Source organism: Humulus lupulus, chromosome 7 (assembly GCF_963169125.1).
Source record: "Humulus lupulus chromosome 7, drHumLupu1.1, whole genome shotgun sequence".
NCBI classification, from domain to species: domain Eukaryota; kingdom Viridiplantae; phylum Streptophyta; class Magnoliopsida; order Rosales; family Cannabaceae; genus Humulus; species Humulus lupulus.
In genome coordinates, this window is record NC_084799.1 from 14,220,552 (window position 1) to 14,235,366 (window position 14,815).

At 33.9% G+C, this 14,815-nt stretch overlaps 2 protein-coding genes across 2 annotated transcripts; both read left to right on the forward strand.

Moving 5' to 3' along the window:
* The first annotated feature begins 1,164 nt into the window (after positions 1-1,164).
* On the forward strand, positions 1,165-2,382 carry LOC133791407 (diacylglycerol kinase 3-like). Its single transcript, XM_062229335.1, has 5 exons — positions 1,165-1,262; positions 1,426-1,508; positions 1,687-1,757; positions 2,067-2,144; positions 2,316-2,382. Exons 2-5 carry the CDS (start codon positions 1,428-1,430, stop codon positions 2,380-2,382), a joined length of 297 nt encoding a protein of 98 aa, XP_062085319.1. The 5' UTR covers positions 1,165-1,262; positions 1,426-1,427.
* A 7,964-nt stretch (positions 2,383-10,346) lies between these two features.
* LOC133790750 (putative calcium-transporting ATPase 13, plasma membrane-type) lies at positions 10,347-13,864 on the forward strand. Its single transcript, XM_062228507.1, has one exon. It carries the CDS (start codon positions 10,387-10,389, stop codon positions 13,477-13,479), a length of 3,093 nt encoding a protein of 1,030 aa, XP_062084491.1. The 5' UTR covers positions 10,347-10,386; the 3' UTR covers positions 13,480-13,864.
* Positions 13,865-14,815: the final 951 nt, after the last annotated feature.

Consider the following 14,815-nt stretch of genomic DNA (forward strand, 5'->3'; position numbering starts at 1 on the left):
TTCTTTCAGATCTATTGAAAATAAACACACATTTCAGGTATTTCTTCTTTCTTTTTCAGTTTTTAGAGTTGAAATCACATACATATGTTGAATTTTTTGAAGTTAGAATTCTTGTTATGTTTGCTTATTTTGTGAATTTTCTTTCACTCTACAGGATGATTCTGAGGTTTGCTATCATTTTTCCTCTGGAATAAAGGTACAATTTTTTTCTTTTTGAGTACTTTAATTGAGATTAGTATGGTAGAAACTTGTGTTATAAATTTTATGGTTTCTTCTCATATGTTGTCAAAGTTGTTCGATTCTAGCTCACAACTCAGAATTATTAACAATCAAACTCACTTTGCAGACCATTGTGGTAGTACCGGTTGAACCACGAGGACTAGTACAGTTTGGATCTACTGAGAAGGTTAGATCACTTCTATGAATATTTATGCTTAACCGTTCGATTAGTGTTCTGTGATTGAGCTGTTAATTGATTAATGCTCTGCCATTGTTGTTACTGCTGCAGATATCTGAAAGATTGGACTTTGTGCTGTTGCTCTGCTATGAAAGATTGGACTTTGTGCTGTTGCTTTGCAGACCATTGTTGATTAATGCTCTGCCATTATAACGATCAGGTTGCGTTATGGGCCTAATATCTGTGTTGTTGCTCTACTATGAAATATTAGGTTCTCATATTGTTCAAGCCTCACAAAAGTTTTTTTTTAAGTAAGAATAATCAGTGAGAAGGTGGACTATATAGCATTATAGCATATAATCTATTACTTTGCTTTGGATTGTGTATAATGCTAGATGTGACATTAGGCAATTTCTCGTGCATCATTCTTTTGAATCTTATAATTCATGCAGAAAAATAAAATTGTAGAGGCTAGTTGATGGGATTTTTGAAGTTTTGATGTAATTAATTGTTTTTTTTTTCCTGTTTTCATTCTAGTGTTTGTATCTAGAGAGATTTATTCTAATCGTCAAGATATATAAAACAATATAAACATGGAAAATTTAACTTTTTTTAAAGCTATTTTTTAATTGCTTGTAAGAAAATGAACTTTGTTTTGAAATCTTTGATGTGCTGCATATTAAACTTAGAATATGTTTTGTGTTAGTCTTTGTAAAATGTGAAGTATTAAATTTATTTATTTTCATGTGAACAAATTAACCTAAATAGGTGAAATGTATTTAAATGTAGGGGTTGGAGATTGAAGGGGAGTTGCCTGAGAAAAAGACTTGTTATGAAGGAGTATTTTATAATTACTTTAGCATAGGTATGTTTGTGTGATTTTTGACTTGTCTAAGAGCTGATAATTATTCTGTATTAGTATATGTGTGTGTGTGGTTCTCTCCCTCTTAGTTTTATATGAAGCAGACCAGGGCTGTATTTTTTATCATTCTACACAAGCCTCCTTATTTTTTGGATCTATATTACAGGAATGGATGCTCAGGTGGCTTACGGCTTTCATCATTTACGTAATGAGAAACCTTACCTGGCACAAGGACCAATTTCTAATAAGGTTTGGTTTGTTATCTTATTATGTGAAAAGTCTTATGATTACGGACTATTACCAATGATTTTTTAGAACTAAAATTGTTATTTGGATATTTGTATCTTGATGTAAATGTACCCTGCTGGAAAAAAAGCACAATGCTTATTTATTTTACCAGCTAAACTCTTCTAATTGATCGTCGCAGCTGATCTATTATGGTTATAGTTGCGGTCAAGGTTGGTTCTTTACACCTTGTACAAGTGATCCACGATTAAGGTGAAATATCTTTAAGTTTAAGGTGTTTGTTTTGTTAAGAGGGTTGTTCTGCTTTATGATTTGTTGTTTGCTGATGGAAATAATTTATCAGCAAGTAGGATTCCACTTTGATTTAATTTTATTCTCTTGTGCTTTTCTCCTTCTAAAATTACTGGGGCTCAAGGGGTGAAAGCACAAAGCATATTTTTAAATGATTCTCTCCTGTTGTGGTTGATAATTTGTTCAGAGCTGTAGTCATTAAGAGTAATAATATTCTGCCTTGATCATAATCTGTATTTGCTTACACGTCTTAATACTTTTTTGGCTCAGGGGACTAACAAATATTTTAAGGCTGCATGTCAAAAAGGTCAATTGCTCAGAATGGGAGCAAATTACTGTTCCGTCAAGGTACGTTTGTGAGTTTGTTTTATTTGCAATATAATTTTATCTAGCAATGTGTTTCTTCTTATTCTTCTTAGATAAGTACCATCTCTGTCGCTAAGTATTATCATCATTTATACATTTTTCATTGATATTCTTATTCTATAAATCTCATTTTGTAATTATGTGTTCCTCTAGTGTAAGAGCTATTGTTGCTTTAAATCTTCATAACTATGGAAGTGGAATTTTCTCTTTGTTTGTTTAGCTTATTGTTTTAAGTTGCATGTTTTGTTGCTTCAGTCGTTTTGCATGGTAGTACATCTTGCTATACCCTGCTGTTTCGTCAAGTTTTGGAGTTATTACAAATTTAATTTAAACTTTATATGCTTACAGGTGGAAACTAGCTTAAGTCTTATGTTCTTAATAATAAAAGGATTTTTTTTTTACAATGTGCAGGTATATTGAGATGATTTCTTTGGAGCAATTCTTGACAACATTTATAGTTGAGGCCTTTAGAATGAAAGAATGTATTTCACTAATTTTTGTATACATTTCTTGTTTTGTATTTAGTGATAAAGGAATCAGAATTGGGCATAAATTATGTTGTAATATGATTTCTTAAGCCTAGACTAGTATACTAAATATTGTAATTACATATGAGTAATTAATAAAAATCTATTTATGTTACCTTATTTGGCTTCAACTTTCATATTTGTTTTCATAGTTTTGTGCAAGTAAAAAAAGATTATGTTTCTCTAAGCTAATATAACACATGTGTTATACTAAAGTGTAGTATAACACAAAAAAATGTGTTATACTAAAGTGTAGTATAACACAAAAAAAGTGTTATACTAAAGTATAGTATAACACAAAAAAAATGTTATACTAGAGTGTAGTATAACACAAAAAAAGTGTTATATAATCGACTATAAATAACATAATTAAACACTTATCTATATATTAAAATAACACAGAAATTGTGTTATCGTTGACAGTACAATAACACATCTGTATAACACTGATAAAGTGTTATGTAAAGTACCCTGACCTACGATAACATAGTCGGTCTTAATACATCAGAAAGTGTTATCGTATGTTTTGATAACACATTTTCGGTGTTATTAAAAGAATTTTTTCTAGTAGTGAAAAATGCCTCTGTTTTAAAAAAAAAAAAAATGTCTGTACGACATTTCATTTTTAAAATGACATGTCGTTTGATAAAAACGACAGCCCAATATGTTGAAGAAACGACACGTCGTTTGTGTCGTCCCTGAACTCCAAACCAGGCGCACGGGTCACGGTCCGACCAGCCTGAAACTACCATCTACAACCACCATTTTGGCCACCGTCACTTAGGTTTTCTTCCCTTCTCCATTCGATTTTTACCATCCATTCTACCCGAAAAACTATCAAAGAACTATGAAGCCGAAATGGGTTTCCTCCATTGATGAGCTTCAATAAAAGCTTGGTTTTCACAGCAACAAACATGAAATTTTTGCCCAAAAAATTAGTTAAAACTCAACACTCATTATCAAACCCGATTTCCCACATTAGAATAGCATTATTTCGAAATTTTGTGCAAAAATCAGATTTAAAAAAATGATTTTATGTCTAAAATACATGCCCTAAAAATCAAATGACCTTGCTCATGATACTAATTGATAGATTAGAAACACATTATGAGCATTATAATCATAAATCAGATTTAACAACAATAGTCAATGCTCATGCAAGAACCAAGATCACATTTTATTTAGGACATTAATTACACAAAGATGACATACCTCCTACGCTTGACATTGAATTTCCAATGCTCATCTTTATCCCTTTGAATCTGCCCAAAACAACACACAAGAACAAATGTAATACAAGAGAGTGCTTATGGAGAGCAAACCCTTACCAAATACCACCTTACACCCAATTACCACTACATACACCATATGTATTATGCCATCTTACCCTAAGGGGTATTATTGGGCTAATTGGGCTCATTATAATAGAGATGGTGGACTATAGTTTAATGAGCCAACACATAGTCATTAGGATGCCACCATGTGTCTCTAATACAATTAGTAAGTGTGAACCATCCCATTATGGTTATTGTTAATTGATAGACACTTTAGTTAATAGTTGTGATTATGAAATAATATTTATGATTATATTAGTCCATATAATAATTCTAACACTTTATTACAAAGAAATAACAAAAACCAATCAAGAAAATACAATTATTTGACTTTACACCACATTACAACTCATAAATAAAACAAGAAAGGAAATTACAGCTTCAAATTTCGTTGCCTAGTGTCGCAACATCCAAAAACACCTGTCTTAACGTAGTTGGAATAGAGTTTCGATCGGTATCCAAACATCTGTCTAAAACACTGATAGAACAGCATAACCTTAAGTTAAATCCCTCCTCCACGTAATAATTAATTGAAAAAAAAAATGAATTTGTTATTTCTCTTTTTTTTTTGGTAAATACAGTATTTTGTGTGAACATGTTACTCAAAATACTATAATTGTTAACATATGTCATTCGTCAAAGCCGAACACATTAACAATATATCATTCCTTCAAAAAAAAAAAAAACAATATTCGACGTTTATTTGCATTATCTTCGCGTACAATTGCTCTTTCTCAAATTTGACTTCAACTATTGTGTAATTTACCTTGAAAAAACTACCTACTGAGTCTTTTACTCATTTTGAATTTGGTTGGAAAATTTCCGGCCAATAGTAAACAACGTAGTACATAATGTATACTTGAGATTTGAGGTTTTTCTAACTGAATAGAACTAGCTATAAATGATACTGTACTTTTCATAGTTGTGAGAGGGCGATTCCAGTAAATTTCAAACACGCATGTTGAATTTGAACTGTGAAATTCTCTCAAAACCCAAACTCGTTTCAGTGCACATTAAATTTAAGCGTGTGAAGTCTTTTATTAATTAACCATGTTCAAATAATTTGGGTTCAAAATCTTCTGTCAAAAGCTCTCGAAGGATATTTAGTGAAAAGGAGTTGACATCTGCTTTTCCTACGTACCTCTTCAACTACAATGAAATCATAAAGTTGACGTTAATGAGGACCAAACGAATTGATAGACACGACAACAACCATTCCCTTACGTTTACGTTTTATAATATAATTATATATAGATGTGGAATTAACTGAAGATTGCAGCAGATAATATATATCTAGAAAACGACCCACTTTTTTGGGAAATGCCAAAAACTATACCATCTTCTATTTATGGACAATGGAGTAAGACTTCCAACATTGATGACCTACTCTAGTCTATATATTCAATGAAAAAGACCTCAATATACATATATATATATATATATATGTATGTCCATTATTTTCCACAGGACCACATGACCTTCCACTGCAAGGCTTCCAGATTCAGTACTCTTCCACTTAGAAATTAAGCTTCATTGATATTGTACTTATTGCAAAAGACTTGAAGTCAACGAAATGACTCTGTAGAAAACGAGAGGAACGAAATTACTTGCAGACTAAGTTGCTTTCTTTAAGACACAACGCACTTGTGGTGGTAAGGCGAGCACTCGTGTAATCCCTGAGGTACATCCCCAAAGCTAAAGTCACCACTATGTACACCTCCAAAAAAGTGCTAAAAATAATATTAGGTAACTCAGTACTAAAGGAACTCAAAGACATTTTCCTATTTTTAATAATTCATAACAAAAAGTTTCAACAATATCTCGATCATCTCATCGGAATATGAAATGACTTTGATGATCGATATCATTATTATTTTATTATTTTGGTTGAATTAATAGAGCTATTATAAATCTTACATAAAACCCAACTTTGGAGAAACCCAACTTTGGAGATGGTCTAAAACAACCCAAATTTGTAGGTCAAGCACTCCGAAAACCAGTAGTCCAAGCATGATGGGGTAGATAAATCAGGAAGCATAACTTAGCCACCTTCTTCCTAGCTAGCTGCCATCGCGTTGGCGGAACACCACGGAGCTAGGCAGACTCGAGAGGCCAAAAACCCATGACCATATTGCGAAAGCAAGGACAACCACCCTCTAAAGCTTTGAACCACGACTAGGGTTGCGGGAACAAGGAGCATCCACCCATATCCCACCCTACTATAACAACCATCCAGGATTTTTTTAGGTTTACCTTATAGTGATAATTTTGTTTTGTGTTATTATTAATTATAAATGGTATTAAGGTGGTATTTGCTTGTTCAGTGGAATGAAATTATAATAGTATTTGAAATGTGATAAGAATGGTAATGGGAATGTTATTATGTTGTTTGATTTAGTTTTAGAATAAATATTGGAATCATAATTATTTTGTTTGTTTTGGTGTTGGAATGAAATGGAATAATGAGTGGTGTATTGGCCAAAATATCTCTATTTTATTTTTTTTAATATACAAAATATAAGTAAATTAAAAATATATTTATGATTTAAATACAATAGAAAATAATATTACTCTTTTAGATACTTTAAATTATCTTTTTTAAATTAGAAATATTATTTAGATTATAATAGACTAAAAATAATTTTGAATGTATTAACACAATGATAAATTTTAAATAAATAATAATAAAATATGACCGAATATAAAACTACCAAATATAGTATATAATTTATAATTCTACATATTGGGATAATCTAGGATCGTTTGAATTACCATTACCTACATTATGTTTGGATCATTATATTTGCACCCCAAAAATTAATATAGTCACCCCATTAATTACAAAAAATTATTTTTAACACTTTTTCTCAATATATATATTTTTTTATATTCTTTAAATTATTTTGTTGTTAATTTCAATAACTTTATTTTATCTTATTTTCATATTTTTTTTTAAGTAATGTATAATTTTTTAGAAAAAAAACTCTTTTTGTAAAAAAAATTTATATTTTTTCTGTTTTAATTTTTATTTTATATAAATATTTAAAATATATATTATTTATATGTATTTTGTAGAATATGAAAAAGAAAAAAAAATTAGAAAAATATAAGCATAAGTTGATAAAAATATATATTATATATGAATTTTTAATAAAAATAAGGTGTCTTAATCAAATTTTGGAGTACAAATATAATAACCCTAATGTTTTTAATATGAAGCAATAGTTAATAGGGTTTTAATTCCTAATTTGTGTAGAAAAAGGCTTGGGTAAAATGGTGGTTTTACTTTTATTTATTTTTTGACAAACATTTTACTTTTAATATTATTTTGGAAAGGACCTTGTATGCAAATTCCACCATCTAAAGAAACTTTAACTCTATTGGAAAGTTATTCCAAAAATTAAAATTCCAAAGCAAACAAAGGAATAGAATATGTGATTCCATTCCAATATCAATTCCGGTAACCAAACATGCAGTAAAGGATATCATGATTGCATACAAGAAACACACATTAAAGATAAGAATAGTGTAGATGGGGGACTGTTTTTTTTTTTAATAAACATGCTCATTCTTGTATGGTCACTATACTAACGGTTGGAAACAGTGGAAATATTAACCAACAATTAACCGAAGAAGAAAAAAGAGCACTGAACAAAGCCACTTGAAAACATGATCAAGATATATGTAGATGCTACTACTTTTGACAATGAAGGTAGACATGGATTCAATTGTGTGGAAAGAAATTCAGAGGGAAATTTAATAGAGGCAAGGGTGTTTAGCAAAGCTGGAAGAGTTAAACCTCAAGTACTTAGCCGAAGCTCTGGGAGTCAAAGAAGCATTGAGTTGGATTAAGTATGTCTTGGGCTCCATCAGTGCAAGCCATTAGTAGTGAAGTTGAGATGGTATATATGTTTGGCCTAATTATCAAAGACTGCAAAAGCTTATTATTTCTGATTTGTCTAATGTTTTATCAAAATTCCTCATTTGCTCATCACTTGGCTAGAGCTTCTAGTTTTCAAGCCCATCGTATTATTAGAAGTGGCGATGCCCCTTCCGAGTTATTGAATCTTTTGTTAAATGATGTTATTGTTTAATAATGAAATAAATAAAAATAAAATATTAAATTGACCCCAAGTCAAGTAAACGAAATGGTCAAGTCTCGTGAAAAGTGCCGAGTAACTTCACAACATGAGAAAAGAAAATAAGCAAAACGTAAAGTGCATGATCACTTCTAGGAGAGAAAAAAAACCTAAAGTGCGTGATAACATGCATGCAGTTTATATATGCATAGCAAAGAAGAATGTTTCATTGTGGGGGAGAGAATCATTCAATTGTTTATTAAAATTTGGAATGGGAAGAAAAATTGTGTAAACTGCATAAAATCATGAGGGAAAAATGAAAATGATAATTTCCTAACACTGTAGAATGACAGTACTCTTAAGACTTAAAAGACCTATTTTATTAAAAAATACACACTTTTAATTTATACACTCTAATTATACACTATAATATATATTTAGTTTTAACCATGAATATTTTTAAGTAGAGATCATATCATCTTTCATTGTATAGTTGAAATTAATTACACGTCATAATATGTAAATTAAGATAGAATAATTGGTGAAAATGATCTTTTTTTTTAAGTCATTTATCACTCTGGTCTAGTTGTGATAATTTTTTACAAAATAACCTATGTCTAAAATTTCACCAAATTAGGGATGCACATCAATACCCGAAAACCCGCTGCACCCAAACCCGACCTGCAAAATCCAAAAAAAAAAACAAAACTCAACTGTTCGGGTCTAATCGGGCTCAACCCGACCTATACTTCGAGTCGAGTTCGGGTGTTATTTATACACCCGATCGTATTCGCGTCGAGGTCGGGTTTGGGTGCACTTGATTTTTTTTTTTTTTATATTTTAGTTCTTTTTAAGTGTTTTTTAGATTTAAAATAAAAAATAATAATAACCCTATTCTAATCATTACCCCTGCCTCTCCCCCTCTCTCTTCTTTCCCTCTCCCTTTCTCTTCTTCGTTCGACCCTCTCAACCTCTCTCTCAGTCTTTATCTCTCCTTTTCTTCATCACCGACTACCACACAGCCCCCCACTGTGAGGTCTGCAACCACCACACATCCCGACCTTTTCTCTTCTCCAAGACCCAATACGCCACCCCACATCCTCTCTCCTCCTCTGTCATCTCTCTTGGCATCCTAGGCTTGCAGCTTCTGTGCGGGTCTTGCCTCGGTTCAGTGGTGGTCGACAAGGTGGCAAAGGGCGGCGACAGCACCCAGCAGTAGAGATCACTTAGTCACCGAGGTATTTTTTTACCCATCACGCCCGACCCACCCCAAACTCGACCACATCCGAAACCATTTCAGTTGGGTTCGGTATTAGTCCTCCCCCACCCGAACAAACCCGAACCCGACTACACCTGACATTATTTCGGGTAGTTTCGGCATTAATCTTTCCCACCCAAAAAACTTAAACCCAACCAACCCGAACCCGAAAAACCCACCCGATGTGCAACCCTATCTGAAAAATTTCGACAAACTATCTAGTGTGTCGGAAGCTATTTTGCAAAAAATTATCAAAATTAAATCAGAGTGCAAAATTACTTCAAAAAACTGATCATTTTGTCAAAGTACCCCTTAAGATAATGTGTAAATTAAGAATGTACCAACATATTCATATTGTTATATTCAAGCATATAGAAAATTGACAAATTAATAAATTTAGATTATTTTCTACAATTAATTCATTTTCCTAACATTTCAAGCAAACTCGTATGCATTTTATTCTCATTATTTTCCACATTTATATTATTTATTTGATATTTGACAAGACGTACTGATTTCTGTCATTCATTACTCAAATTATGATATCACCATTGGGGGCAAATATGCACCAATAAAACGATATCAATAAATATAAATATATTTATATTTATATCAAAAGACGAAGTCTTCAACCTAAACATGTTTTACTACATAATTGCATGACACATAATTACTTTCAAGCATTGCCAAGTGGACGCACAACGAAACAGCACCTTGTTTTGATCATCTTCAAATATTAATATGGGAAATAATTATTCGAAATAATTTATTTAGAAAAAAATATATGGATAAACGTTATTTATCTTTATCTATATTTACCTTATTATTATTAAAGCTATTAAATTGCATGAAACCGTCCTGATACTTTCTAGGAAGCTGCAGAGCTCCTTCTCCCTAACCTTTAACCACATAATCTTTGTATATAAAGTCCTCATCGCCTCTTTCTTTTTCACAGTGTTACTATGTTAAGCAAGCTTTACATTAAATTGCTCTAGTAGTGTGTTCATCAAACAGTCAATATTATTCATGTCTCTAAGGTCTGGAAAACTCTTGCAAACAGCCATGCACGAGCATGAGCTCGAAACTGGGTCACCCTCGAAATCCCACAAACGCAGATGGAGGTTGGCTTTCATGGCCATATCCTTCACTAGGGCTCTTCGTTTCCTAGCCAAGAATGTTCATGAAAACAAAGCAAACCTTTTGCGCTCCCTATCCTACGTCGCCATTGACGTCCAGCCCTCAGCCGACGCCGATGACAAGCCTGCTGGTAATGAACATCTTTCTTTTCTTGATAATATTGATCCGAAAGATCTTGCTGATATTGTTAGGGCTAAGAACTTTGACAGTCTCATGAGTCAATATGGAGGAGTCGAACGATTAGTTGAAACTCTTGAAACTGATGTCAAGAGTGGTATTAGTAGTACAAATTCTGATTTGTTACGTAGAAAAATTGTCTTTGGAGCCAATGAATACCGAAAGCAGCCTGTAAAAGGGTTTCTGTCATTTGTGTATGATGCATTCAAAGATACCGTTATTATCATACTCTTGGTTTGTGCCCTGCTTTCTTTAGGGTTTGGTATCAAACAACATGGCTTGAAAGATGGATGGTTTGACGGGGGAAGTATTATTTTCGCAGTCTTTCTCGTGGTTGTTGTCTCTGCTGTGTCTAACTTTAATCAGTCAAGACAATTCCAGAAACTTTCCACAAAGAGTAGTGACATAAGCGTGGAAGTGGTTAGAAATGGACGACGTCAGCCCATATCCATCTTTGACATTGTAGTGGGGGACGTTGTTTGCTTGAAGATTGGCGATCAAATTCCAGCTGATGGACTGTTTTTGAAAGGTCATTCTTTGAAGGTGGACGAGTCGAGTATGACCGGAGAAAGCGACCATGTTGAGATCAATGCCGCTAGGAATCCCTTTTTGTTGTCCGGAACAAAGGTGGCAGATGGGTTCTGTACCATGCTTGTGACTTCTGTGGGCATGAACACAGTTTGGGGAGAGATGACGAGCTCGGTAAGTCGAGACTTGGATGAGGAGACGCCTTTGCAAGCACGGCTCGAGAAGATGACATCTTTGATTGGAAAGGTTGGTCTGTCTGTTGCTGCACTTGTTCTTGTAGTTTTGATGGCTCGCTATTTCACAGGGCACACCACTGATGATAAAGGATTGAGGGAATTCAATGGCAGCAAGACAAAGTTTGATGATATCATGAATGTCGTTCTAGGCATTATTGCAGCAGCAGTCACCATCGTCGTGGTGGCAATTCCTGAAGGCCTGCCCCTTGCTGTCACTCTTACTCTTGCTTATTCAATGAAGAGAATGATGAAAGACAATGCGATGGTTCGAAAACTCTCTGCTTGTGAGACAATGGGGTCAGCCACAACAATTTGCACTGACAAAACAGGAACTCTTACTTTAAATGAGATGAAGGTGACAGAGGTGTGGCTTGGCAAAGAACCTATGAGTGAGAACAGCGCATCACAGATGTCTCCAACTGTTGTTAGCTTACTGCAAGAATCCATTGGTTTAAACACCACAGGGAGTGTTTATAAGCCAAGTCCTGAATCAGCTCCTGAGATTTCTGGCAGCCCAACCGAGAAAGCAATACTTTCATGGGCGGTTTTCAGTTTGGGATTGGATATGGATGCAGTGACACTGCAATGCGATATAATCAAAGTAGAGGCCTTCAATTCAGAGAAAAAGATGAGTGGAGTTTTGATAAGGAGAAAGCACGAACAGACTCTTCAAGCCCACTGGAAGGGAGCTGCTGAAATTGTCCTCGCCATGTGCTCAAATTATTATGACAGAGATGGAGTCATTAGACCGATTAATAATGAAGAAAGAAAATGCATTGAAACAAACATCCAGAATATGGCTGCCAAAAGCTTGAGATGCATTGCCTTTGCCCATAGAGAACTTGAAGGAGAAAATGGACAGGTTAACGAAAAGAATAAAGAAAATGGACTTACTTTACTTGGTGTTGCAGGTCTGAAGGACCCATGTCGGCCAGAAGTTAAGGTTGCCGTAGAGACTTGCATTGCTGCCGGTGTAAGCATCAAAATGATAACAGGCGACAATGTGCACACAGCAAGAGCTATAGCAATTGATTGTGGCATTCTAAAACCTGACAAGGATTTAGAAAGTGAAGCTATAGTTGAAGGGGTGCAATTTAGGAATTATTCACCAGAAGAGCGAAGAGAAAAAGTCGAAAGAATCCGCATTATGGCTAGGTCATCCCCATTTGACAAGCTTCTAATGGTACAATGCTTGAAGCAAAAAGGCCACGTGGTTGCAGTCACTGGGGATGGAACGAATGATGCACCGGCTCTCAAGGAAGCGGATATCGGGCTTTCAATGGGGATCCAAGGCACTGAAGTGGCAAAGGAAAGCTCAGATATTATTATATTGGATGATAACTTTAATTCAGTAGTGACCGTTCTAAAATGGGGTAGGTGTGTATACAACAACATTCAGAAATTCATTCAGTTTCAACTTACTGTGAATGTTGCCGCTCTGGTCATCAACTTTGTTGCCGCTGTGTCTTCTGGTAAAGTCCCTTTGACTGCTGTCCAGCTTTTGTGGGTGAATCTTATCATGGACACATTGGCAGCTTTAGCATTAGCCACCGAGCAACCAACTAACGAACTCATGAAGAAGCCGCCCGTGGGTCGAAAGGAGTCTCTAATAACCAGAATCATGTGGAGAAACCTCATTGCGCATGCCTTGTTTCAGGTGACTGTCTTGCTGACTCTACAATTCAAGGGAAGATCCATCTTTGGTGTGGATGAAAAGGTCAAGAACACACTCATATTCAATACTTTTGTTCTATGCCAAGTCTTCAACGAATTCAACGCAAGGAAACTGGAAAAGAAGAATATATTTAAAGGGATACACAAGAACAAGCTATTTTTAGGAATAATTGGAATTACCATACTTCTTCAAGTGTTGATGGTGGAGTTTCTCAAGAAGTTTGCTAGTACTGAGAGGCTGAGTTGGGCGCAATGGGGTGCTAGCATCAGCATCGCAGCTTTGTCTTGGCCAATTGGTTGGCTAGTTAAATGCATTCCAGTTTCTGGAACAACGTCCCGACTCCAACAAGATTCTGCATGTGATTAGATGACAAGGAGTTTAATAAATGGGCTTTTCTTCACTTTTCTTTTTTTTATTATTTATATTTCATTTAGTACTATTTCTGCTTTTATCTTGTCAATTCTATGGTAATTTAGGTAACAGTTAGTTTATAAATATATAGCATGTTCTTGCTAAAGTATGAGTCTGAGTATGTAATGACAATTTAAACACTAGAATCGAAGCAATATTATATATAAATGCATAATCCCCTGAAAAAGAAAAGAAAGAAAAAAAAACTCAATGCAATTAAATGCGACCTATATAACTTCTCAGTAAGCAAATCAAGATTTAATACAAATTGTTTTTCCGTAGATGAAAAAAAAATAATAGGAAAAGAAAGAAAGAAGTGACTAGGAAAAAAAAAGTGGTTACAATGTAATTTCACCTTTTCCAACCAAAGTATAGAAAAATCAATTCGCTGAGGTATTATGTCACATACCTAATCCTCGGATTATATATGGTGTACCTAGCACAATATCTTATTATCAACTTCAAAAGAATTTATTTAATATTTATTTCTTTACAATTATCTTCTAGTAATAGTGAAAGAAATAAACTTTAAATTCTTGAGGTTCAAGCACAGAGCATCAAGAAGAGAAAACAACCACAACCTTCTTCCTTGTGGCTAGTCCAATCAAAGCAGGATAGACTAAAAGACACGAGACTGATTTTGGACAAAAAACTTTTAAAGTCAGGGCTCCTGAGAGAAACGGCAGTACAGCTAAAGTGTCTATACTACCAATATATTGAGTGTTCTTATTCAAATTATGACTACCTAGAAATACAGTAAATAGGGAATCATTTGAAACACACTAAAATAATAAAGAGATTGCAACCTGTGATTCCCAGGAGTATTGAAAGGTATAAGAACAAATGTCAATTCAAAAATTAGGATAAGGAAATCAGATATCTTAAGAAAGCATATTACATAACCACAAAAACAAAAAATCTCAACCTTTGTATCAAGATTTTGAGATCTTGTCACTTTGTCACATAAGAGCACAGAACATGGACAATCTATAGTCAAGAACAAAAACAAGACACAAATTTAATACTTGGATACATAACCATAGCTAGCACTCAATCTAGTTATTTCTTACAGTTTCCCGCTTCCGAAAGATTGCAGGGCTCAGAAGAAATTAAAAACTCAATCCATGTAAGAAATTAAAAACAATCCATGTAACATAGTGAAAACAAGGTAGATCCAAGTAGAAAAGTAAATTTCAAGCAAAAGAAAAATGAATAGATCCCCCAGTGGTGAGATAACTAGAAGGAAAGAGAAATTACCTATCTTTTAGATGGTACCTAGTATTAAATGTAA